At 58.0% G+C, this 25,279-nt stretch overlaps 2 protein-coding genes across 10 annotated transcripts in view; one reads left to right on the top strand and one right to left on the bottom strand.

Moving 5' to 3' along the window:
• Nucleotides 1–13,514, top strand: part of ASB2 (ankyrin repeat and SOCS box containing 2) — a 42,866-nt gene extending 29,352 nt beyond the window's left edge. For 5 of the 6 annotated variants that reach the window (XM_042944180.1, XM_042944181.1, XM_042944184.1 and 2 more), the window contains 4 exons: nt 1,200–1,371; nt 9,236–9,800; nt 10,645–10,798; nt 13,060–13,514. In XM_042944180.1, coding sequence (XP_042800114.1) covers nt 1,200–1,371; nt 9,236–9,800; nt 10,645–10,798; nt 13,060–13,196 — 1,028 coding nt within the window. In that variant the 3' untranslated portion in view covers nt 13,197–13,514. Of the gene's footprint in view, nt 1–1,199; nt 1,372–9,235; nt 9,801–10,100; nt 10,255–10,644; nt 10,799–13,059 lie in introns of those variants that run through there. The other variant, XM_042944182.1, reaches the window with a different exon arrangement.
• Nucleotides 13,515–16,676: 3,162 nt separating this feature from the next.
• On the bottom strand, nt 16,677–24,971 carry FAM181A (family with sequence similarity 181 member A). 4 transcript variants are annotated; one of them, XM_042944176.1, is made up of 3 exons: nt 24,870–24,971; nt 22,255–22,435; nt 16,677–18,059 (listed from the first exon to the last, which is right to left on the bottom strand). In XM_042944176.1, the coding sequence occupies exon 3, from the start codon at nt 17,970–17,972 to the stop codon at nt 17,094–17,096; it is 879 nt and encodes a 292-aa protein (XP_042800110.1). In that variant the 5' UTR covers nt 17,973–18,059; nt 22,255–22,435; nt 24,870–24,971; the 3' UTR covers nt 16,677–17,093. The 4 variants fall into 4 exon arrangements, with proteins under 4 accessions (XP_042800110.1, XP_042800112.1, XP_042800111.1 ...); XM_042944178.1 differs by lacking the exon at nt 24,870–24,971 and adding an exon at nt 23,470–23,618; XM_042944177.1 differs by lacking the exon at nt 22,255–22,435.
• Nucleotides 24,972–25,279: the final 308 nt, after the last annotated feature.

Genomic DNA, 25,279 nt, shown 5'->3' with positions numbered 1-25,279 from the left:
AGCTCTTTGGGGTCTCCTTTGTAAGGGGACTAGTCCCACTCATGACAACTCCACCCTCGTCACCTGGGCACCTCCCAAAGGCCCCACCTCCTAACACCATCGCGCTGGGGATCAAGTTTCCACCTGGGAATTTTGAGGGGACACAAACATCCAGTCCATAGCAGATAGTAACATGTTTTATCTTCTTAAAGCAACACTGACTGGTAGGCATTATTCTTCCTGGTCTACAGATGGGAAAAGTGTGGCTCCTAGGGGCTGCCTGAGGCCACAGGGCTTGCAAGCCCTGAAAAGAAACGGCAGCTAGTTCTCGTCTCTTTCCACTAGGCCAGAAATCAGTTACCAAAATTGAAAATTACCAGAAAGCCTGAGATAAGCAGAATGCCCAGGCAGAGCAGAGCTGTGGTTAACGGATGCTTTTGACTTCGGCCCTTACTGACACTTTCCTGCTGTCTCAGCTCTCTTTCCTTCCAGAATACGGAAGGACTGGTGAAGAGACCTTACCTCTTCTCTCAGAGAAACCCATGGGGCTCTGAGAAGGAGATGGGGAAGTTGTAAATGAGGCTGATAGGGTCTGTCCCCGAGTCCTTACCTCTCAGCATGCTGTAGTGCCCTCTTCAGAGGGGACAGGAAGTAATCCCTCTCTTATTCCTTGCGATGGAGGGCGGAGGAGGACAAATCCCAATTAAGACGGTTCTTGGGGTCTTTCTTTATTAGGGGGCTCTGCACTCCTAGAGCTGGGTGGCTTCCTCAGAACAGGGTCTGGATGCTTTCACATGGAGCGAGGGGGAAGAGCATGGCCTCTGCCATCAGACCAGCTGCCGGGGCTTCCGCTGTCAGACCCCCGGGGGTTCAGGTTTGGGCTCCGCACTTATGACCCCGGCGGCCTGGGGCAAGTTGCGTGGGTCCTCTGTACTCAGTGTCCCCGTCTGCAACACGCACGTAAGAGTTGTGACTGACTGCGTGGAGTGACGCCGTGGATGCAAAGAGAGAGAGCTCCCCTACGGCAGGGTGCCTGGCGCGTAGTAAGTGCTCAGGAAATGCCGGCGGCAGCGAGGCAGCTGTTCACTTCCGAGAGCGCCCCCCCTCCAGTCTCAGGGTCGCAGAGTGGTCGTCACATGATCCAACGCGCCACGGCGGTTGGCACCGTGCTTGACAGTGACCGCCCTGGTCACTCCTTGATCCGCCTTCTCCTTGGCCAGGCGCCGACATCAACACGCAGGCCAGCGACTGCGCGTCCGCCCTCTACGAGGCTTGCAAGAACGAGCACGAGGACGTGGTGGAGTTTCTGCTGTCGCAGGGCGCCGATGCCAACAAGGCCAACAAGGACGGCATGCTCCCGCTGCACATCGCCTCCAAGAAGGGCAACTACAGGTCAGCCCGGGCCCTGCCACCGATGCTCGCGGCTTCCCCGCCTCACCCACGCCGCTGGAGCGGGGGCCGCGAGCGTCCCGCCCACGGGACCAGGGGGGCTCAGGAGGGGTCAGGGTGGAAGGCGCCTTCCAGGTGGAAAGGAGGAGACTCCCCACTAGCCGGCAAGCTCGAGCGCGTCGCCTGATTAACCTGCTTCACCCTCCGACTGCTGTTAACAATCCTTTTAACCCGTCTCCGGAGGTAGATGCCTTTACCTCCATTTCATCACCCGAGGAAGCTAAGGCACAAAGAGGTCAAGTGACTTGCCCGAGGTCACACATCTTGCAGGCGGCGAGCACTGACCCGCTACAAAAGTCGCTTCTACGGGAATTGCACTCAGGGGGAAGGATAGGAGTCGGGGCCAAGGGATATTTCTGTTGGGGGTGCAGACGTAACCTCTGAGGGGGTGCCTGGCCGTCTCGGTCAGTAGAGCACCCAGCTCTTGAAATTAGGGTCATGAGTTCAAGCCCCACGCCGGGCATGGAGCCTACTTAAAAAAATAAAAATGAAAAAGATAGCCTCTCAGGCCGTTAGCAAGCACGTAGGGGATACATCCAATAATCTGAATAGTGCCAATGATACAATAACACAGACAGTGCCAATGATAGTAGCTAGGCTTTATTGAGCACTTACTATCTGCTGCACACTTGGATTAAGACGAGAGAAGCTTAAGTTCTCCGGGAGTGATCTCGGGGGAGGGAAGACACACACACACACACACACACACACGAACTCATGACATAATGGAAGAGTGTGGAGAGCTGGGCTCCATAGCAGCCCTGGAGGAGAGGGACTCAGGGGGCCCGGAGGCAGAGGTGTGCTAGAGCCGACTCGAACCCGCTCACGGGAGCCGACTGTGCACACGGGCAGCCTGAAATTGGCCATGGTGGGAGTGTTTACACCACGGAAATTGCTGGCTACAACATATCAGGGCCCCCTTTGCTCCCCAGAGAGCCAGTTGTTAAACGTGCACCACCCCCAGCTGGTGGGGTCACAGAAGGCTCTCCAAGGAGGCAAAAGACCCCCAGCTGCATTTGAAGGACGCCGGGGCTCGGCAGCTGCCACTCAACTAGCATTTTCCAAACTTCGTTCACAGACTTTCTTCCTGATCTCAGGCGTCTCTACCCTCATTGCTGAGTATTTTCTTCTGAAGACATGTTTACCGAAAATCTGTTTTCAGAAGGAAACATCCATCACACTACTAAATTCCTAAAGTTGCCAACTTACAACTGATTAAAAAAAAAAACCTTTTTTTTAAAAATTTTTTTTTAACATTTATTCATTTTTGAGACAGAGAGAGACAGAGCATGAAAGGGGGAGGGCCAGAGAGAGGGAGACACAGAATCTGAAACAGGCTCCAGGCTCTGAGCTGTCGGCACAGAGCCCGATGCGGGGCTCGAACTCACAGACCGCGAGATCGTGACCTGAGCCGAAGTCGGCCGCTTAACCGACTGAGCCACCCAGGCGCCCCTAAAAAAAAAAAGCTTTTTACATAAAATTCCATCCCGTGTACCCCAGACGACACACTCTGGGAAACACAGCCTGCCATCAGACAGAGAGAAGAGGGGAAAACACAGACTGTGCGCGTTGGTGGGGGTGTTGGCTGTGTTTGCTGAGGCAGAGGGAGGAGGGGGTGAGAGTGACATCCCAGAGAATGAAGTGGAGACGAAGAGACGGACCCTCACAGCCCCAGGCCCTGCTGTGCAGGCCGTCTGTACCTAAGGCCACCCAAAGATGCCCTCTCCACCCAATCTGTCCCCACAGAGGAGACCCTGCCTTCTCTGGACCGCAGGGCAGGCTGCAAGTCACAGGGACCTGGGTTTGAATCCCTGCTGAAGCCATGGGGCATGTTTCTGAACCTCAGAAAGGTTTTCCTCTTCTGTAAAATGGGCGATAGTTACAGCTGCCTCATGGGGTTGCTGCTAGGACTAGTGCAATGGATATGTGTGGCTTATGGAATGGAAATAAAGTGCCCAGCAGAGTGCCAGGCACACAGCAGGGACCCAGTAGGTCTGTGCTCATTCTCTCCCAGGTCGGAGGAGCCTTCGTTTTTTAGTGAAGCCAAGAGACGGGAGAAACCACCAGGTCAGGCAGTGGTGACAGGCAAGACACGTTATTTCCCTTCTGCCCCGGGAAACAAACAAACATGGTTTATCTTGGAGAGAGAGATCCCAAGAATGCAAGAGAAGGGAGGGGCTGGAATCTCCAGGCCCACGGGATCCTCGTACTGGCCTGTAGAGCAGTCATTCTGGGCTATTTGTTAAATGACAAATCCCAGAACCACTAAACCAGAATCTTCGGGGGTGGGGGCGGGGGCGGTGGGGGGGGGGGGACTGCTAAGCCTCTACCTTTGAAAAGCTCCCTGAGCCGACCAGATACAGCCCATCTACACTTCTGAGGGAATCGCTGATCTCATACAACTCCTGATTTTGTAGAGAGAGATGGGAAGTGGCTTGCCAGAGAGCGGCAGGGCGGGGACTGTCCCTTGGCATCCTTCGATCACACCCAGATGCCTCAAGTGGACCCCGATGTTGGCAGTCTGGCCCCAGCTGGAGGAGAGGTTGAAGGAGCAGTGGGTGCACCTAAGGATGACTAGGAAGCAAGGCGGGTCCTCTCCGGAACCACCTATATGGGCAGTTTGTGTTCTCCCCAAATCTGCTTCAGATTCATGACTCTCAGAGCGATTTCCCTGGTTACCCACCCTCCATTCCCAGGCCCCATTTCCCTCTGCTCCCCAAGACTGAGAGGGGCCAGGCCCCTTTGGAGGGCTGCCCAACAAAGGTTTAAAGCCGTGTTCCCAGCAGCTTCTGCCGCAGGGCCCATGGCCGGGCAAGTCCCGGGCACTTCACTCCTTGGGCATGTGGCATTAATGGCCCTCTCCGCGCTGACCTCCCATGAGCCTCTCGGGGATTTGATGTGACATTCCATGGGCATTCCGCTCTCGGCCACCTGCCAAAACGCCCTGCCCACCTATAGCATGGAAAGCAGGACCCAGTAGCTGGTCTCTGTGCTCGCCAGATGATGTCATCTCTGTAGCACATTTAACCAGAGGCCTTATCTTCTAGTTCATTTCCAGTTTAGCAAAGGCACCTTATGAGATTAAAGCTCAACACCAAAGATAGATTTAAAAATTTTTTTTTTATGTTTTTGTATTTGAGAGAGAGAGACAGACCATGAGCGGGAAAGGGAGACACAAGATCCGAAGCAGGCTCCAGGCCCTGAGCTGTCGGCACAGAGCCCGACGCGGGGCTCGAACTCAAGGACGGTGAGGTCATGACCTTAGCCGAAGTTGGACACTTAACCCACCGAGCCACCCAGGCGCCCCACCAAAGACAGATCTATTAAGAAATGGTTTGTGTTGGACAAGACCAGGTGCCCCAGACATCTTTCAAACTGAATTTAGAATAGCACTAAGACCAGAGATTCTCAGTCTTGGCTACATACTGGAGTCCCACCCGCACCCCACTAAAGGGCTCTAAAAACCCTGATGTTTGGGCCTCACTCACCCCAGAGATTCTGATATAAGCCGGCTGGGCTGGGCCTTCAGGGTCTCTAAAAGCTGCCCAGACGATTTCACCACACAGTGTGGGACAGAACCATTCTTTTAGGGTGCATTTTGTGGCTGGCATTTTGAAGCTGGCCCTTTTGGGCCTCGCTTCTGATGCCCTTGTGTTTAACTATTCTTTCTCTTTTACTTCTAATCTCTATCACCTTTGCAAGCCACTTAAAACTTTTTTTTTTTCTTTTTGGAAGAAGGGAGGATAGAGAACATCAAATACATTAAATTAAAAGGCAGATTATAAGGCACATTCACAAGCAAGTGAGTATCCCTATTAATTAAAAGGGAACTCTGGGGCTCCTCCCTAGACCTGCTGAATCAGGCCCTGGATGGCAGGGCCCAGAAGTCTGCATTGTGGGGATCCGCTGAGCTGTTCTGAGTCCTGATGGAGAGCAGGCGGTTTGCATCCCCTCTCCAGCTCCTAGTACCTCGGGACAAGAGGTACACATCTGCCTAGAAGGGTCCCTCGCGGGCAAGAGTCCTGCTGTGCCCTTGGGAATGTCCACAGGCAGATTCCTCCACTGGTGGAGTCTTTTCTGGCTTCAGCATGAGCATCACCTGGGCTCAGAGAAGAGGCAGTCTCTCCCCTCCAAAATACACACACACACACACACACACACACACACACACGGCAGGGTCACCACAGTGCAGCCCGGTGGTTTTGGCAGCCGAGCCATCTGTGGGTGACTGGCTCCCTTGCGAAGGTCTAGTCTGCAATCGAATTACACCCAACGCTGACAAAGGTCACGCCACCGTGACCTCGTGACCCAGAATGCCCGCGTGCTGCGTGTGCAGGGCAAATGGGGTGCAGTCTCCACGGTGGTCAAGACACCAACGGCCACCGTTTATGGGGTCCCTACTACTCGAGTGATCTCATTTTATCCTGAAGACCAGCCTCAGGGAAAGGTATCAGCGAATTGTGTTTTGTAACCGGGGCAGAGGGATCCCACCTTGCTGGGTTGTTACGACGAGTGAATGCGATAAAGTCCTTAGCTCATTCGGTCATTTCCAGGATAAATGAGGTCGGTGAGTAAAGTACCTCGAATGGCGCCTGGCACAGAGCAAATGCTCAGTAATATTATTTAGGAGGGTGGGGTGCTCCCAGCAATTCACAGGGGCTCCCTAAAGGGCAGCTCTCATCGTCACCATCGTCATCATCACTCTTGTTGTGATTAATTACCTCCCTGTTACACACGTGGTTCAGAGAGGTTGAGTGACAGGCCTGAGATGGCCCAGCACCGACAGACAACATCGGTGGTGTAACCCAGGTCCACAGCCCCATGTGGGACCCCACACCGCCAGGGGCAGCTTGCTTTGACTCGAAGCTCTCTGCTCTGTTCCCTATCACTGGGCTAAAATTCAGGCAGGACACTGGAACCGGGGCAGCAGCCTTGAGGACACCAGAATCCTGGGTGGGGACCCGGGGCCTGGAGAAAAGACAGTGAGGCTGTCTGGGACAGAGAAAGTTGGATTCGTTTACTGGTGGGTCCTAGAAACAAGGTGGGGGGGGGGGCAGTTATTGTGACTGGAGTCCAAGGTCACCTGCCCAGCTGCTGCTCTAGGCCTCTTTGAAATAGCCCTGAGCTGGGTCTGGTCTGGTCTCAGGGCTTAAGCTGGTGGGTGTGGCTCTTGCCCCCGGGGAAGGAAGAAGGGGGGTCGCAGGGAACCTGGCCTCCCAGACACCAAAGGTTCTACTGGGCGGTGGTCAGCTTTGTTCCTCTTCATGAGGTACACTTTGAGCCCTGTGGCCCCAGGACCTGCCTGTGCGAGAAGTAGAGAGACTCAGATCAATGGGGTCACCTCCTCATCCTCCAGCCTTCTGTCCCACAACACGGGCTGGGGAAAAGGAGTGATGATTTGTGGCAGGGCCACCAACGCGGCCACTCCCTGGGGCTGGGGGAGTGAGGCATCACGGAAAGGCCTGGCCTTGGGAATTCTGGACACCTACATTCTGCCCTGGCTTTGTCATCTGCCTCCAATCCAATCTCACCCTCTTCCTCACCCCATGCCCGGGGCCTCAGTTTCACCCCCTATAAAATGGGAGGGCTGGACAGGCTGATCTCCAGACCCCGTCCTGCAGGGCATATTACTTACTCTGCAAAGTCCTACGGAAGCGTACATTAAGATGACTTTATTGTGTTATTAAGATGACGTTTCTGGGACTGTAGGCGACGCTAGTCATGTTCCCACATTCCTGCCGCTTTCCCCTGGTTGGGCAGGGCATTGCTGGAGGCCAGCTGTGACCTGCCAGGGATGCCAGCCCCATCTGGCCAGCGGCCCCAGGGCAGTCCCTCTCGCTGTTCTTTCCCGGGCTCGGGCATGCCACGGCTGTTAGGGAGCATTTGTTGGCGATGGCTGTGGTCCAGGGCGAGGCCCCAGCCCTGCCTTTGACCAGCACCTCTACAGAGTGAGGTCAGGCCTCCTGCGCCTGCACAAATAGAAATTAGGAGGCAATTAGCCCCCCCGGGTGTGTGAATTTCCTTTTGAGGTTTTAGGGGCAGATTTTAGGCAAACACGGCGTCACTAACAATAATAAAACTTTCCGCTGAGATCTTAGCAGGAGATCACTGGCATGAGATTTCCAGGAAGCCGCAAAGCCAGCATGCCAGGAGGCTGAGAGGCATGGGAACAGGCCTGGTGGCACCTGCTTGCCTCACCACGGCCACCTCCTTGGTGGCCACGTGGGGCTGGGAAGTCACCTGTCAGCAAGGGTTGGATGGATTGGGGTCGGTGGCGGAAGCTTGTTCTTGCAGGTGGCAATGGTCTAGGGGAAGAGAGTAATACAAGGGGCCGAGAGCCCCCAGAATTGCTTTACTACCTTTGATGAGTTGCCTCCTCTCTCTGAATCACATCTGTCAAAAGGAAGGTCACAGACCTGCTCAGGCTACCCCACAGGGCGGCAGTGAAGGTAAACTGGGGCAGGCAAGTTAATGCGCGGCGACGCCAAACTCTGTGACCTATCAGCTGTCACCCTGCCTGCGACACAAGACGTACGGCAGGGGTCGAGAGTGTGGCCTGGGGAATCAGACTGCCTAGGTTCAAACCCTGGCTCCGTCACTGACTGGCTGTGTGTTCTTGTGCAAGTCACATACCCTCTCTGGGCTTCTGTTTCCTCCTCTGTAAACTAAGATAGCACACGTACTAGCTCACGGGGCTACTGGGAAGATATAATAGATGAATGTAGATGAAATGTTAAGAGCAGTGTCTGATTCAGGAGAGAGCAAAGCCAGGGATCACAGGAATCTCCAGCCTCAGCAGTACCTGACCAACCCTCTCCAGGCCACAGGCAAGGCAGACAGCCTGGGAGAGACTCGAGTTAGGCTTCAGGGAAAAGAGGTGTGGAGACTCACAGGAGAGGGGCAGGGACTTTGTGGTCACCAAGGGCTGACCGGGGCCGAGAGCAGGAGTGGTCCACGCCAAATGCATTCATCCGCTCCTGTCTCCCAGGACCTGGCGGCTGCACAGAGATGCAGGACGGCGCAGCATCCTGGCGGCTGCACAGAGCACATCTGGCGGCTGCACAGAGATGCAGGACGGGGCAGGAAGGGGGTACATTTCTTGGTTTGCCGTTCCCGATATACGGCCTGGACAAGTCCGTCAACCTCTCTGAGCCTCCAGCTTTCTCATCAGCACAACGGGAACGATGAGCCGGACTTTATGGGTTGTGGAAAAGATTAAACCAAACTGTTCGTAAATCCTTTAGTTGTCTCCTGGGACGCTGTGAGCTCTCGGATATGACTGTCACTGTCCCCCTATACCCCCACCCCACCCAGGCAGGGCAGGCGCCGAACTTCTAGCTCCGGATTTCACTACGGGCTCCACTGCCTCCTGCATCAGGTCTGTGGGCCTTCCGGTCCATTCCTTCAGGGAATGAGTTGGGAATGGGGAACACTCTTTACCCTGAAATAAGTCAGCAGGAAATTCCTGAAACCACAGGCCAGTCGGGCTGAGGTCTTTCAGAGCTAGGACTTCGGAGGCCATGGGTTCTGAGAGTGAAGCCTAGCTCCACCCCTTCCTGGTTCTGTGACTTCGGGAAGGTGGTCGAAGCTCTCGGAGCCTCAGTTTCCCTGATCTGCAAAGCGGGGATAGCCGCAGACCCGTCCTTCCCAAAGCGGTCATTGTGGGACCGGCTGGCTCCCCGGCGCCCCCCGCTGGTGGGCCACTGCCTCCTCACACCGTAGTCCCCAGCGGCCCGGCCCGGACCCTCGGCGCCCCCTGCCGGCCGGGCCGCCCCGTGACGCCCCGGCTTGCCCGCCCCACCCGCAGGATCGTGCAGATGCTGCTGCCGGTGACCAGCCGCACGCGCGTGCGCCGGAGCGGCATCAGCCCGCTGCACCTGGCGGCCGAGCGCAACCACGACGCGGTGCTCGAGGCGCTGCTGGGCGCGCGCTTCGACGTGAACGCGCCGCTGGCGCCCGAGCGCGCGCGCCTCTACGAGGACCGCCGCACCTCCGCGCTCTACTTCGCCGTGGTCAACAACAACGTGTACGCCACCGAGCTGCTGCTGCTCGCCGGCGCCGACCCCAACCGCGACGTCATCAGCCCCCTGCTCGTGGCCATCCGCCACGGCTGCCTGCGCACCATGCAGCTGCTGCTGGACCACGGCGCCAACATCGACGCCTACATCGCCACGCACCCCACCGCCTTCCCCGCCACCATCATGTTCGCCATGAAGTACCTGTCGCTGCTCAAGTTCCTCATGGACCTCGGCTGCGACGGCGAGCCCTGCTTCTCGTGCCTGTACGGCAACGGCCCGCACCCGCCCGTCCCGCCGCCCTCCAGCCGCTTCAGCGACGCCCCCGCCACGGATAAGGCGCCCGGCGTGGTGCAGGTAGGCAGGGGCGCGCTTCCCAGGCCCAGCACGCGCCAGGGTGGCCTGGTGGCGGATGCCCTTCGGAGCCCGGGGCGGGGGGGGGGGGGGGTGGGGTGGGGGTGGGGTGGGGAGGGGGCATCGCGGTCCGCACACCCCGCAGGCCGTGGAACCCCGTGGCCGGCGTGCTTCGGAGGCAGCAGAGCTCAGTGGCTCCCGTGCACGGGTTGCGTCCTCTGTTTGCTCCCCGGTCTGGGGGGATTTAAGGAAACAACAGCGGAGCAGGGGAATGTGGGAGACTGAGGGGTTCATCACCCACAGCAAACCTGCGCCCGGAATATGATGTTGAATGACCCCGATGGGGATGGAGGTGAGAGCAGATTGGCTAAGAGCAGACGAGGTGCAAAGAGGGACCCAGAGGCAGGACGTGGCCGTGGTGGTGACTTAAAAAGTCCGAACTTGAAATGAAAAGGAGGTGAGAAACACCCTTCTCTTGGAGATCAATGTAGTGGTTAATGGGAATCATTGCAGGGCCACTTGCTGCGTGCAAAGAAGGTGATGTTCACATTACCTTAATTCTCGTAAAAAAATAATCCTCCAGTTGTCATAGTCCCATTTTCCAGACAAGGAAGTTGAGGCTTAGAGAGGTGATGTCCCAGCTGCCCGCCTTCCGCTTGTGGCAGTAGAGGCTGTGTTGAGGAGAGGGGCGAGGGCCGGTGGAACTGGATCCTGCCTTAGGCGTGCCCAGTGTCCGTCCTCGCATACACCCCTGCTCTCCCCGGCCTCGGGTCCCCCGACCGATGTGCTCACAGAGGCGCTGCCTTTGGTCCCGGGTGCCCCGGCCACAGTGTGTGATGTCTTCCAGTTCTGCGAGATCCTGTCTGCCCCGGAGATGAGCCGCTGGGCAGGGCCCATCATCGACGTCCTCCTGGACTACGTAGGCAACGTGCATCTCTGCTCGCGGCTGAAGGAGCACATCGACAGCTTCGAGGACTGGGCTGTCATCAAGGAGAAGGCAGGTAGGGGCCGTTGCTGCTGCTGCTGGCGGGGCACCCTGCCCGATTCAGGCCCAGGACTCGGGGCACGTGACTGTTACTGACATTTAACGAGCACCTACTATGTGGCAAGCTCTGTGCCGCGTGTCACATAGAGGGTCTCCAGGACTGTTCTGTGACTAGAAGACTGGCCCTCAGAGAGATGATGTCGTCGTCTGAGCCAGGGTCTGCCCGCTAGTTGGTGGCATCTGGGATTCAAACCTAAGTTTGACCAACCCCAGGGTCTCTTTGCCAAATCGAGCACGTTTTAAATGGCTCCAACTCACCGAGGGGTACTGGGACTTTCAGAGTAAGTTGCCCGTGTTTGTGGGCCACTGAGGTAGTGTGGCGGGGTAGAGGAGGGAATAGTGGTCTCGGGCATTTCAAACGGTAAAGTGCATACAAAGCTCCTGGGCATTTTGTTAAAAATGCAGATTCTGACTCAGCAGGTGTGGGGCAGGGCTGCATTTCAGCGTGCTCCCAGGTCTGGTCCACAGACCGCACCGGGAGCAACACTGTGGCCTGTCCACTGACCGTCCAGGTGCCCCACCCCGCAGTGCCCCACCTCTCCCTTGCCACCTTCCTCCTTGATCCCCGTGCCCCGATGAACCCGAACGCACTGTAGGATTTTTCATTTGCACGAATGCCTCAGAAGCACTTGCGTTGGACCCTTGGTCGAGTTACTGGGGCAGCGACAGCGGAGGGTGGTGGTGACTTGCCCACTCACCCAGGGCACAGCTCTAGAGGCTCTCTAAACATTCACCGAGTTCGTGAATCATTGGCTGCTATCACGGTGATCCTCGGCCACTAGAGGACCGAGGAGCAGTCCCTGCTTAGATGTTGGCCCCACCCCTCCCAGTCCCCTTCTGCCCTCCCTAGAGAAGGGTAATCGCTCTCGAGACCTAGTCCCAGGGACAAATGTGCAGAACCCTTCTGTGTGCTATAAACATTTATTAGCAGGTAGTACAAATAGTTCTTAACCGACACCTGTTGTGGTAACTTTAAAGCCCACCCTCCATCTACAGAACACTCTCCACGTGCTTTTTCGTTTAATGCTGTGATGTTGACATTATTTTACCAGACGGAGGGTGGACAGAGGCTCTAAGAGGCGGCAGGTACCCCAGAGTCTCCGAAGCCAGCCAGGCCAGCGGCCCTGTCCTCTGCTCGCCAGTGGCCTTTTACCTTCCTCCTACAAACTCAGTCTTCACTCAGCTGAGAAAGGGACTGAGCTTCCCGGAGGGGAGGCTCTGTCCTAAGCGAGACCGAGCAGCCAGAAATGCATCTGGATGGCATTTCAGCCACCTGGCCCCTCTGCCATTGTTTCCACATTCCCTCCGCATCCCGATCTTCCCGGGATGGCCACGGCCTCCTCGGCTTGGCGTTGCTGTTTCCCCTGCTTGGAATGTCCCTACCTCCCTTCTTCGCCTGGCGAAATACCTGCCCACCCACCAAGACCCTGCTCAGATGGCACCATCTGGTGTGGAAGCCTTCCCCACAGTCCTGGGTTGGTTCCTCTGCATCCCTGGCGGGAACACGGGGCCAGGCAGCCAAGGGGTCAGCATGTGTTTGTTGAGTGAATGGATGGCATCCTTTGATTCGGCAAACCCCTCGCCTGTGCCAGACCCTGTGCCCAGGACTGAAATAAATTGCCCTATCACCAGACACATCAACCCCTGTTCCTACCTCACCCCTCCCCCTCAGCTGAGAAAACTCCACTGTGTGAGATATCCCGGGAGGCCTCCCAGGAGGCGGCAGCCAAGTGGGATTTGGGGACGTGTGGGGAGATGCCCCATCCCTGCCCCCACGCTGGCCTGTCTGCACCGCCAGAGCTCAGAGCTTAATTCCATGCGTGGGGGCACTTAAGCGGTCGAACTCTCCGACCCCTTCGCTAAGACTGTGTTGGGGGGTCCAGGCTGTGTATATACAGGAAGGAGGACAAGACGAGGGGGCTGGCAGATCCGACTCCAGGTGTGCCCCCCACTACGTCCTCACCTGTGAAATGGGCTTGTACCTGCCCTAGCTGCCGCCTTGGGCCGTGCGGATCGATGAGGGGCGACGAGGCGGGAGCTGCCTCGCCAGATCTTTTCAGCTGGCAGGGGCCGGGGTTTCGGAGCGTGGTGGGGTCCAGGCGCCCCCCTCTTATCCAGTCACATCGATTGGGTGTCTCCTACCTGCCAGCAGTCACAGAGGCAAACTCTGCTGCTTGCAAACGACACGCTGGCACTTCTCTTTCTCCCCTTTCCCAGAACTCCCGAGGCCCCTGGCTCACCTGTGCCGGCTGCAAGTGAGGAAGGTGGTTGGAAAGCACCGCATAAAACTGCTGGATGCATTGCCCCTCCCGGGCAGGCTGATTCGGTACCTGAAATACGAGAATACCCAGTAACCAAGGCCGAGTGGAGGAGTCGCTCCTCGGACTTTCGCTAAGCCTCAGGACAGCCGTGTCCCCAAATCCCAGGGGGCCTGATGACAGGACGAGGCCGTGGGTTGGCCTCCGTGGCAGCTGGGGCAGCTGCCGTGACCTCACCAGGTCTCTGGGCCAGAGCTTTGCCCGGACCAGAGAACACAACGTGTCAAGTGGGAGAAAAACCCGTGTTTGTTTTCAACCTGATGAGTAGAGCCCAGACTTTCTCTGCCGTTGGGAGTGGCAGAGGCCCCATTCCCGGGGCTGGGCGAGGGGGCAGGGCAGAAGTTGGCGGGGGGGGGGGGGCAGGAGTTGGCGGGGGGGGGGGCAGGTGGGAGCCAGCAGGGCAGCCGCAGCCCCGCCCCCGACGCTTTCAGGGATGAGTCTGCCTTTCGGAGACAACCTGCCACCGGGCTGTCCCGGTCCCCTCCCACTTTGTCTGTAAAACTCTCCACTTGACTCCTGAGCTTTTTTCCTGGAGGTGTGATCCGGCGGGGGTGGGTGGGGGACCCACTTGTCAAGTACAATAAATGTTGCACAGATGACACCTTGCCCCGCGAGGTCCCTCTCACTCGACCCCCTCCTTCCCACAGGGCCTGGGGTCTTCGGCGCTGCTCTTGGCGGGTGTAGGGGTGGGGCAGGTGCTGGGACAGGGTGCACGACACCTTTGGGCTTCTGAAAGCCACAGGAGAGCCGGCAGCTGGAGGAGAGGGGGCAGCTTCCTGCTCTGTGAGGGGAGCGGCCTGGGGTTGGTTTTTCTGTCCTGCTTCAATCACCGTGGAAACGGGAGCAGCATCGCAAACAGGGCTGCGTGTCTACAAGCCTCCTGACACCTGGGATTGCCTCGCACACACATGTTTCCTGGCAGCTTGTCCTCGCGTCCTGCTCACCCGTTTGCCACAAAACTTGAGATACCAGGAAGGAAAAGAAATCTGAATACGGGCCACCGTGAGCGAAGGTGCTGGAGGGGTGGCCACTGTCAACCCCTGCAAAGGCACCGAACCGGAGGCACGAAGCCTTGTCCCCTCTGCTGCCCCCCGGGATCCTCACGTGGCTCTGTGGGGGAAGCCAGGCGTTTTCGGGAGCCCCCAGCCCATTTTCAGGTGGGCATGGTTGTGACACCTTCTTGGGATGCTGGGACACACTGGGCTCTTAGAATACGAGTGCTCGTCAGTACTGGTTGGTCACAGGCACTGGTCAGGGCCCCTCCTCCCCAGGTGTCTCTCCCCAGCCTTGGCCTTCTCAGATCCCGGCCCCTATTCCCCCCCACACCCGCGCCCCAACCCAGAAGCTTAAGGATTAAGGCCTGGGCTGGGGCCTGTTCCCAAGGGTCGGTTGTGATTGGCCGGTGCTCGGGTTGTGCTTGGTTGTTCCATTTCTTGACCACCGCTGCTCCAGAGAACGACTTGGGAGCCACAGCCCTCTGCAGAGCCCTCCTCCCCCACCCCCATACTTGGGCCCCAGAGATGTCTCAACAGCATCACCAAACACTAAAAATCCTGAACGTGGTTCCGGTTTGTGCGCACAGCACGTGGGACGTTAGTGCTGGAGACGTGAGGCTGGGAGGTGAGTTCCTGGGTTTCACTTGGAACCAGCACGACTTACTTTTTTGTTCAGGGAATCCTCTGCTGCGGCTGTATTTTTTTAACCACAGCTTTCCTACATGTCTTTGCCCCCAACTTGCTTCTGCCTGGGGAGTCACGGCGCCGTGTGCTTCTGTCCAGCCGCTTCTTAGTAAAGGTTTCTGCTTCCAGACAAGCCTCCCTGCGTTTGTATTCATGCATCACTAGGGTGTCCCCTGGGGAAAGGAGCCCAAGAGCGGCTCGGGGCATCATTCTGAGAAAACACGCCTCCCTGGGCTCTGTTCCTCCCCGGGGGGAGGACAGTTGGATGGCCCAGATGACTAGGGGAGGTGACTTTTGGCGAGTGCGGCTTTCTGTCAGGTCTGTGACACTCAAGAGTACCAGGTGCTCCCATCATCCCTACGACAATCTGTCTATTTTCGGTCATATTTTTCTGATAAGGAAGTTTTGGCCCAGAGAGGTTAAGTAACTTGCCCGAGGTCACAGAGCCGGTAGGTGGATCAGAGCTTCTAACACCTTGCTGTACCGTGTGGAGGGGCAGAGCAGACCAGAGTGGCCTGTGGCGAGCGTCCTGATGCCCCACCCTGTGTGCTAGATAACGACTCAGAACAAGTCTGCCGGCATCACGTGGCTTCCGTGGCTCTCAAGTCCTCCCAGACCATCAGACAAACTACCAGAAACCCACTGGCTTCCCAGGGAGCAGGCTGCCCTCCCATAGAGATGCTCCACTCCAGGGGAATCCTAGAGCAAAACCAGACAGAGTAGGAAGGGCCCTTCACAATCGCTAATCCTGGAGCCTTGTGTTAGAAAGGATTCCGAGGTCGTATCTGGCACCCGAGGGAGAGTGACTGTGACTAGTTGAGGACACCTGCCTTGGGTGCAGAAATGGCAGGTACCTCTGTTTGCTATCACTGACCTAGTCCCCAGCTTTATAGAGTGGGGAAACCAAGGCACAGAGGGAGATGAACTTTCCAGCATCATGCTGCTAATCCTCAGCCAGGGCTGGCCCTGCACCTGTCCCAGTGGTGAGAGCTGTGCTTTGATGAGGTCTGTGTGCTCTCAGCCACGGAGCAGGTTCACGCAGCAGACAGACCCTGGGCCGGTATGGAGGCACATGCCTCTCCAATGGCTTTGCCCTTTAGGCAGCATCAGGGCAAGACCCAGGGCCACTCCCTGCCACCAGCACCCTGCTCTGTGCATTGTCACAGACAGGGCACCTGGTATGTGCCAGGCCCAGGAAGGGGGCCATCAGCAGGTTACCCAGGAATCTGACTTAGCCAGAGATTTTTTTTTTTTTTTTGGCTTGTCCACAGGGGGCCAAGCTCCAGTGTGTCCTGATTTTCTCTCCGGCCAGGGTCGGGCATGATTGCCTTGGCCCGGCCTCTGCTCTGAGGCCGTAATCAGAGTGGAAGGCATAGCAGAGGGGGACCACTCTCATCCCACCCCTCACGCTGCAGGTGGGGCAAGGAGGCCCCCGGAGGAAAGGTCCAGCACCACATCCCATTGCAGAGCCAGGACTCCAGCCCCACCTCCTCCGGTACCGGCCTCCTTATTCTCTAGAGCACTGTGGACCATCTGGAGATACGGGCCTCCCTCACCCTCTGCTTGGACCTGGCAAGCAGAGGTGACTCCCCGGTGACTCCTCTCCACCCTCCTTCCTTTGAGTGGAGCTGCCGGCCCGCAGTGTCCATTCTCAGACACCGTGGAGGTCTTTGGGTCATTCCCGGCCACCCCCACAGCCAGCCGCCTTCCCTAAGCTGCCCTCTGCCCCGGGCCCAGCCAGCATTTCTTAACCTGGGGACCATTCAACCTCATGACATCAAGATGTGGAAACTGCAAAAGAAATGTCTTTATTCTTTTAACCTTAATTATTTACAAAAAAAAAAAAACAAAACAAAAAAAACACCCCGAAAAGAACAGAACTGAGATTGGCTTACATAGTGGGTGGCAGGTGAACAGACGTGTAACTCTGGCTTCTGGAGCGGCTGGCGGGCCGGGGCAAAGCCCCGCCGCACAAGACCGGCACGAGGACAGTGGGATGCTCTGTCAGGCTCTGGTCTGGTGGGAGAGGGGCCGGCGGAGCCCGGCCCCACAGCTCCCAAGGCAAGGGCTGACTTGGCGCCTGCCGGAGAAGCCACTGCCCCGATCCTGTCCTCCCCTCCCATCCACACACACAAAGGGAAGAAGGTTCCCAAGAGGCCACGCCACTGCCCAGCTCGCTTCTCGCACGGAGAGCTCCCTGGGCCCCCAACACCCCTACAGGCCAGAGGTCGGAGCCGAGGGCCTCCCAGCCCGGCTAGAGGTAGCCAAAGACATTGAAGATGGGTGGCGGTACAGCCGGCTTGGTGGGGATAGGCTTCAGAACCACGGGTCTGTACACTTTCTGCCCCGGCCCATCCACATCCTTGCAGAAGTGGCCCAGCTCCCCTGGGGAAGCCGGGCTTTTCCTCCATAGGCTCAGGCCGGGGACCGGGCTCTGGGGCAAGGCCCCTGGAGGACCTGGGTAGACCGGCTGTCCATGGTACTGGAAGGGGCAGCAGCTCCAGGCATTGACGCGGCCCACCAGGGAGACCCCAGACATCTTGAGTGGCTCCTTTTCAGCCGGTGCCCTTGGGGATGCCGGCACTGGGGCCGTCTCAGGATCCAAGGGCTCCAAACCTTTGCAATGTTTCTTACCCTCATAGGGAGGTCCCTCCCTGGGGCCCGGCCCCCCGTCCAGCCCCAGCGGGTAGCTGTGGGTGGCCCGAGGCTCTTCCCAGAAGGAAGCGGGCAGCTGTCTTTTCCTCATGGGCACCTGGCCAGGCCTGGCAGCTTCTGGGTTCTGCCCCTGTAAGGTCTGCTCCTTAGAGAGACATTCCTCCCTGTACGGGTTCCCCAGAGCCTTCTCCTTGCAGCCCCCACCCCCGCCGGGACTGGAATCGTGGCCAGAATCGAGGGGCAGCCTCCCTGGCCGGTCCTCGGGTCCCCTTTTCAGGTGAGGCTCCGCCCCTCTGCCGGGGAGGCCCCGAGGAAGCCGGGAATACTTCTGGGAGAAGCGTTTGAGCTGCTTCTGCAGGTACTTGCGGTGGTCCACTGAGCGGCGGCAGGGTGCAGACTTGTCCAGGGCCGCCTTGATGTCACTGGACGCCAGGTTCACAAAGTTCAGCAGCATCTTTACGTCACTGTCGTTTGCCATCACCAGGAGGCCACTGCATGGGGCTTTCCATGAAGCGGGTGGGTTCTGCTCGTGGCTGGCAGCTCCAGGGGAGGGCACAGAGCTGACCTGGGGGGACACACAGGCCATTGGGAGTCTCTCCGGGCACCAGCACCCAGCCGCCGCCCCCCCCCCCCCCCGAGGCCGCAGGGCCAGCGCCCCTTAGCCTGAAACACAGTCCTGGGCACCGGGCTGCCCATTCAGGCCGCTGAGCATGCGTTTCCTCAGCATCTGGGAGGGAACACGCGGGCCCCCTCAGTCCTCCCAAGTCTGACCCTCCCCTGCAGCCGAGGCTCAGAGAGGCTGGGCGGCTTGCCCAGGGCGGCCCAGCTACAAGTGGCATTGCTGGGGCCGGAGCGCAAGTCTCTGCGTGCCCAGCGCACCGTGTCTCCCACACACCACGCTGCCAACGTGCGCAACTTGCCAGCGAGGTTTTTATTTTCTGAGCCGAGGCCACCGCTCCACTTTAAAGCAAGGCCAAGCCCCTTCTCTCCCCAGTGGTGATGCCCTCCCCCTCCCACCCCCGCCCCCAGGCCTGCTAGCTTCAGCCCCCCCTCTTCGGCGCCCACGCTCCACCCCCGGCGCTCACGCAGGACAGGCAGGACCCCCGTCTGGCACTCAAGCCTGGGCCTGCCTGGCGGGCTGATCTCAGACTGTGGGCAGCGGGGCTCCCCCGCAGAAGCATCTGCAGCAATTTCATGCCTCCTGGGCCACCACCCGAGGCCCCTCGCCCCTCCCCCAGGCCCCAGCCTGCCCCACGCCCCCACCCAGCCGGCGGGAGCCAGCTGAGCCTCCACACTGACCGAGGGTGCGGGCCGGCCCCGGGCCCCCCGCCGACGTGGCCTGGCAGGTTCCCCGCGGCAGACCTGGGCCAGGCCCGGCGTGGCCGGCGAGCTCCGTGCGTCCGGCTGGAAGCAGTCGTGCAGCCCTCGAGTGGGCTGGATGGAGGACGAGTCCCCGGCGCTGGGGGGCCCCTCAGGCCAATCAGGAGCGCCTCTCCAGATACAAAGCATCCCAATCAGGCGGCAGCGCCCCGTTCCCACATTCTTTGCCGTCACAAATTGTCACCATGGGGACCATCACAAAAAAGACAGCTCCCAAATGCAATCATTTCCCGGTAAATTTCTACCCTTCAGCCCCTCCTCCCCTTGACCTCGGTTCCCTGGTTTCTCGAGGGGGCAGTGCGTGTGTGTGTGTGTGGGTGTGCATGTGTGTGTGTGTGTGTGTGTGTGCGTGTGTTTAAAAAGTCCAGGATTGAGGAGGGGCTGGGCCCAGAAGAGATGGGCTTGCATACCTCCCCCAAAGACTCCAGGCCTACAGCTGCCATGCCCCAGTGCAGACAGACAATCGGACGGGGTAAGCCGGGGCGGGCTCTTTCCCCTCTGTCCTTGAGTGTTGAGTGTCTCTCCCTCTCCCCCTCCCGCCCCGTTCCTCTCTCCCTCTCTGTCTCTGTCTGTCTCTGTCTCCCTCTTCCCAGCCCCCTCCCGGAGGCACCGGCCCCTGGCCAGCCTGTGAGGGCAGGCGGCTCGCTGATGTCGGGAAAGGTAGCCGGGGAAGGACTCCCTAACGAGGTGCTGGGATATCCATGGGAAGGGAGCCGGAGCTCTCAGGAATCTTGTCTTTATGTTTGCTTCCTCAATTGAGCTGCACAAAGCCTGAATTGCCCATTCAGCGCGGCCGGACAAAAGGCTGGCGTTGCACGGTCCCCTTGCATTTGTAGTCAAACAGTTAGGGACTTAAATCGAGTCGTCATGATGGAGAAAGAGGTGGACAAAGCCCATAGAATTGCCATCAGCAAACATTTTCCTGTGTCATATTAGCCAGTCTCCATGGCTCCCCCTGGCCTGGGGACAATGGCACAAGTTTGCACACTTGGCTACTGTCACCGTGCCAACGCCGGCAGGGCCGCAAGCGGGCCGCTCTGAGCGAGCGAGGGAGCCCTGCGCTGGCCGCTGGCCCTGCCCACTGACTGGCCGGAGGGAAGGTGAGGCCGCGGGCGGAGGCAGGCTGATCGGCCTCCGTGCCGGCCGACCTGGGCGGGCCCTGCGCCTCCTGCCTTTCTCTGCTCGGGCCTCCTTTCCCTTCCACCTCTTCCCCTTCCCGTCCTTTCCCCCCTTCCTCTTCCAGCGTCTCCTCCGGTCCTCCGCTCAGCTGAACGGCCGGGCCGGCGGCCTACACCCCACCTCTGTAGCACGGTCTGTGATGCCAAGGACTCCTCTCTGAGGTCCCCTCGCCCGCATGGGAGCAGTTGCAGGGCAGGCCCAGGGGATTCACCCAGGAGGATGGTCCCACCCCCGCCTGCTGGCCAATAGACTGCTGCCGCGGGCCACAGTGGCCTGCCTTCAAGCCGCCTCCCTCTCTGGCTGGAGGGTCCCTGCAGGCCAAATGAAGGGTTTGGAGGAGAGGGCCCTGTGCCCACTAGCCGGAACTTAATTTAGGGATCGGGGATCGGGCGTGGGATGCCCCGTGCCCCTCCCCCTGCTGAGGCAGCGGGGGAAGCAGGGGCTGACACAGAGGTGTCTCTGGACTGGAGTCTCCCAACCGCTGGCCATCCCCCGCCCTGGACAGCGGCCCCTCTCCGCGGCAGCACGACGGCTAAGTCATCGTTGCTCTAAGCGCTGAGAGCTGAGGGTTGTCTCTGCAGCAGAACCGAGCCCAGCCTGACCGGTACAGGCGGGAACATCCTTGCTCCTCCCAACTGGCCCTGCACAGGGCTGCCCCGAGGTCACTGGGGTGGGCCCCCTGCTGCCCCCTGCCTGGGGGCCAGGTCACACGGCTCGGCTAGTGTTCGAATCCCTCCGTAACCCAGCGCTGGCCCACTTAACCGCCTTCTGCATCATTCTCTGCTGGGACGCTGGCTTCAAACCATCCCGGCCCATTCCCACTGTGGCCTCCTGCAGGCTTGGGGTCTGTTCCTGCTGCAGCCCACCGGGCTTTGCTCGCCGGTGACGTCGTCCCCTCACTGCTCTGCCAGTAGCAAACCCCCAAGGCCAGTGAACCTTGTGGGGTTTGAGTCTATAGCTTAAAAACTCATCCCATAGTGCTCTTATATGGGCTGTTTCTCCTGTGTGTTCTTCCTACTTATTGAGGAGAAAGAAAAGAAGGGAGGGAGGGAGGGAGGGATGGAGGAAGGGAGGAAAGAAGGAAAGAAGGAAGGAAGGAAAGAAGGGAGGAAGGGAGGAAGGGAGGTAGGAAGGGAGGGAGGAAGGAAGGAAAAAAGGGAAGGAGGGATGGAGGGAGGAAGGGAGGAAAGAAGGAGGGAAGGAAGGAAGGGGAGGAGGGAGGGTGGGAGGGAGGGAGGAAAGAAGGAGAGAAGGAAGGAAGGAAGGGGGAGGAGGGAGGGATGGAGGGAGGAAGGAAGGAAAGAAGGAGGGAAGGAAGGAAGGGGGAGGAAGCAGGGAGGAAAGAAAGAAGGGAGGAAGGAAGGAAGGAAGGGGGAGGAGGGAGAAAGGGAGGGAGGAAGGGAGGAAAGGAGGAGGAGGGAGGAAGGAAGGAAGGGAAGAAGGAAGGGAAGAAGGAAGGGGGGAGGAGGGAGGAAAGGGGGAGGAGGGAGGAAGGAAAGAAGGGAGGGAGGAAGGAAGGAAGGAAGGGAAGAAGGAAGGGGACAGGAGGGAGGAAGGGAGGAAGGGAAGGAGGAAGGGGAGAGGAGGGAGGAAGGGAGGAAGGGAAGGAGGAAGGGGGAGGAGGGAGGGAGGAAGGAAGGGGGAGGAGGGAGGAAGGGAGGAAGGAAGGGGGAGGAGGGAGGAAGGAGCGGGGAGGAGGAAAAGGGCAGAGGGAGGAGGAGGAGGAGGGAAGAAACTGATACTTGGTCAGCACCTTATATGTGCCAAGAGCTGCAATCAGTGATCACACACGTAGAAGACCCCACCTGACCCCGCGACAGCTCACTGAGGGGAGTACTGCTATGAAGGATGTGAGACTGAGCTGCTTTCTCAAGGCCTCACAGCCAATAACTGGCAAAACTGAACTTGAAGCCAGGCCGGTCTCCGTGCACCCTCTCCCATCCCTATGTTTATAGATCCAAAATGAAGTCTAACCTCCTTGGCCTAACCCAGAAAGCCTTTGGTAATCTGACCCCTAACCGGGGCCTGGCGCAGGGTAGTTTCTCACTAAATGTTTCATGAATCACATATGTTGCCCACTCCACCGAATGGAAAAACTGCTGCCTCTGTTTGTTTATTTGTTTGTTTACTATTTGCCCCACCCACCCATCTACCTCCACCTGAGTGAGCTCCGTGAAAGCAGGGCACAACTGCTCATTCACCTCCGAATTTCTGTAGAACGGCCTCGGCACAGAGTAGGACTTAGTGAAGGAGCCTGGTGACGGCTACGGTTGCACCTGACAACAAATCCTCGGTGTTCCTTCTGGACTGTGGGTGTGTGGAGAACAGGGAGCACCGTTTCATAATTGCATCTCTCCGCACCAGACGGGGCCACCGAAGCACCTGTTAAAGGCACATGAGCGGGGCTGACTTGAACTTGAGACTTCCTTCCCCATCATCCGCCGCGGACGCGGGTCTCTGACCTTCCAGCTGCGCTAACCCCTCCTCAAGGTTATTTACATGGTTCAGTGTCAGGGACTTCCGGGTTCTAGTAACTCCACTCAGCACCTGCGTGCGGGGACCAGAGGGCACGGAGGAGGGGGGCTTCCTTTGCTTGCTGCTCTGTCCCCAGTGCAACGTGCTGGAGGGGAGACCAACTCTGTTCTGACGACTTAACAGCCATCTTCTGTCCACCCATCACTGGGACAAACACCCCAACTTTCCCTGGTTTCCCAGACAAACTACCTGGAGCCACCCATCCAGAATCTCTGGACGTCATCTGACATAACCCACTTCTAGAATTCAGCCAACACAGCTGCAGATTGGAACCAAAAGTGAGAGGAGGCAGGTGGCAATGACATGAACCACCCAGCCAGAGGGGGAACCTGGAAGGTCACCTGGGGCAGTGGGCTTTCAAACTGTGTTTACACAAAGAAGCCCGTTAAACAGACTCCTGAGGGAGTCCAATATAGGAAACAGTGACAGGGACGTGCTAGGAGGGCAGATTTCTTTTACACACCCAAATGCGATAATTTCCGCTTATTTTGAAAACAGCAGATTCACACCAGGAGAGTGTTTTGATGACCTAGAACTTCAAAATCAGGAGTTGTGGATTACAGCCTAGTATCGGTCATATTTTGCTCTGGTTGCAGAACCTATAGAAATCTTGACGTAAAGAGATAAGAGGCTAAAATGGTAAATTTTTAAAAGTCTGTCTTGCTATCTCAGGATAGTCGTCAAATTAAAACGATTCCCCGAGAAGCTTTAGTATCTAGTCCCCGGGGGCGTTAACCAGTTAACTGTCCAGGCTAACGGGTCTAGTGAGCTGGCTTGTGAGTTACAACTCGTTTCAGTGTGTGTTTGTTAGTACAGTTTTTAGCACGTAATATTTTCAATCGCCAAAAATAAATTTTAAAGACAATTTTACGTTTCCACACCTCTGTAGAAAGTTCCGTTCCAAGAGATGGGCCATCTTCCCATTTTAGAGGTGAAGAAGAGAGGTCGGGCAGGGGAGATGATTCACCCAAGGTCAGGCTGTTCTGCACCCTGACGTCTGCTCAGAGCTCGGCCCTAGCCAGCACTCACCACTGGATCAAGGTATATGACACATAGTGAGCCATTTGTTCAATGGATAAGGAAACTGAGGCACAAATTAGCATGGAAACTTGCCCAAGGTCGTCTGGTCAGTAAATGGCAGACCAGGGCCTGAGATGCCGGCAGCCGGGTGGAGACGCTTGGTCGTGACCACTGTGTGATGCTGCTCCCTGCTGACTATTAACTAACTCGCAGGCCCCGACTCCCTCCTAGGGGCTTAGCTAACCCAGAGAGCCAGGCACGCCCCTCCCGACCTGGCGACTTGGGCCTGACCATCTCGACTCCGGGAATATACAAATGCCCCTTCAGAGGCACAGCGGCACGGCCAGCACCTCGCGGACGTGTGACAGACATCACAAGATGATTTATGTAACCCCCTTATATAATGGGAGTATTTCTATCAAAGACTGGCCTGAGGCAGGCTGTCAGCTGTAATCGGAACAGACAGGCCTTTCCACTTTTCTTGGAAAGAAAGGCATTGGGTTGAAATAAACCCCTTTGGCTGCCAGGCCGCCAGACCGGGGGCTTCCTGCCCTGGTGACCTCCTCTCACAGCCAAGGCTGAGCGCCAGCATGGCGGTGCCCTCAGAGCAGCCGGAGACCTCGTGATGCCTCACAGCCCTGCTCCCCAGTCCCCGCGCCCCTGGCCATGGCCCGACTGCAGTGGCAGAGACAAGTGTCAGTGTGACCGTCTTTAAGGTCGAGCTAATAGCAGCTGGCTGGCAGAGTGGACAATGAGGATTAAGAGAGATCATCTGGGCAGCGCCGGGGTGGCTCGGTCGGTTAAGCGTCCGACTTCGGCTCAGGTCACGATCTCACGGTCCGTGAGTTCGAGCCCCGCGTCGGGCTCCGTGCTGGCAGCCCGGAGCCTGGAGCCCGCTTCGGATTCTGTGTCTCCCCCTCTCTCTGTTCCTCCCCCACACGTGCTCTGTCTCTGTCTCAAAAATGAATAAATGTTAAAAATTAAAAATTAAAAAAAAAAACATTAAAAAAAAAAAGAGAGATCATCTGTGACCAAGCCTAGTACAGTGCCTGGCTCGGAGTCTGTGCCCTTCCCCCAGCTCTGCCCCTCTGGGCTGGGTCCACAGCTGCCCAGTGAAGCCCAGCCTGGGCACGGCTCACCCATAGAGAGGGGCCGATGTGGCAGGAATAACACAGCAGTCATGCCTTTACGCCCCTGTCGGGTGATCCCCATGGACCACTGCCCCCCGCTGATCCCAGCTACTGTGCCACATGTCGGTCACCTTGCCTGTGACTCCGGGAGCCTTTCTGGTGCGTCTCTTCACCCAACGCAGGGCACAGCCAGGAATGAAAAGTCCGTTTCATCTCAACTGCCAACTCGGATTTGATTGGTGATGGCTGGCAGGTGCCCTGTGGAAAGATTCCGAGGGCCCCGCAGGCCCGGCAGTTAGAATGCCCTGATCAGCTAGTCGTGCCTTCTGCGGGCGCGGATGGAGATGGGCTGGCTGGGTGCCAGGTGTCCCTGCCTCCAGCTCCCAGCCACAGGCTGCGAAGCCAGCGTGTGCAAAGCTTGGCGTTCTGGTAACCCGACCCTTGGGATTTTAACCAAGGGAACAGAGTCCCAGAGAAAGACTGATTTCCCAAGTCCTCAAGCGCTCCCACTTCCCAGACCAGAGCTCATTGACTCCGTGCA

The sequence above is a fragment of the Panthera leo genome, chromosome B3, assembly GCF_018350215.1.
Source record: "Panthera leo isolate Ple1 chromosome B3, P.leo_Ple1_pat1.1, whole genome shotgun sequence".
Lineage (NCBI taxonomy): Eukaryota > Metazoa > Chordata > Mammalia > Carnivora > Felidae > Panthera > Panthera leo.
Note: the sequence above shows the minus strand (reverse complement) of the source record. Positions and strands in the feature narration are given on the sequence as shown.

Coding starts and splice junctions, on each gene's coding strand:
- FAM181A (XM_042944179.1), bottom strand. CDS start 19,003: ATGCTTTGTATCTGGAGAGGCGCTCCTGATTGGCCTGAGGGGCCCCCC. Junction 18,060..18,793: donor GGGGCCGGCCCGCACCCTCG/GTCAGTGTGGAG, acceptor GTGTCCCCCCAG/GTCAGCTCTGTGCCCTCCCC.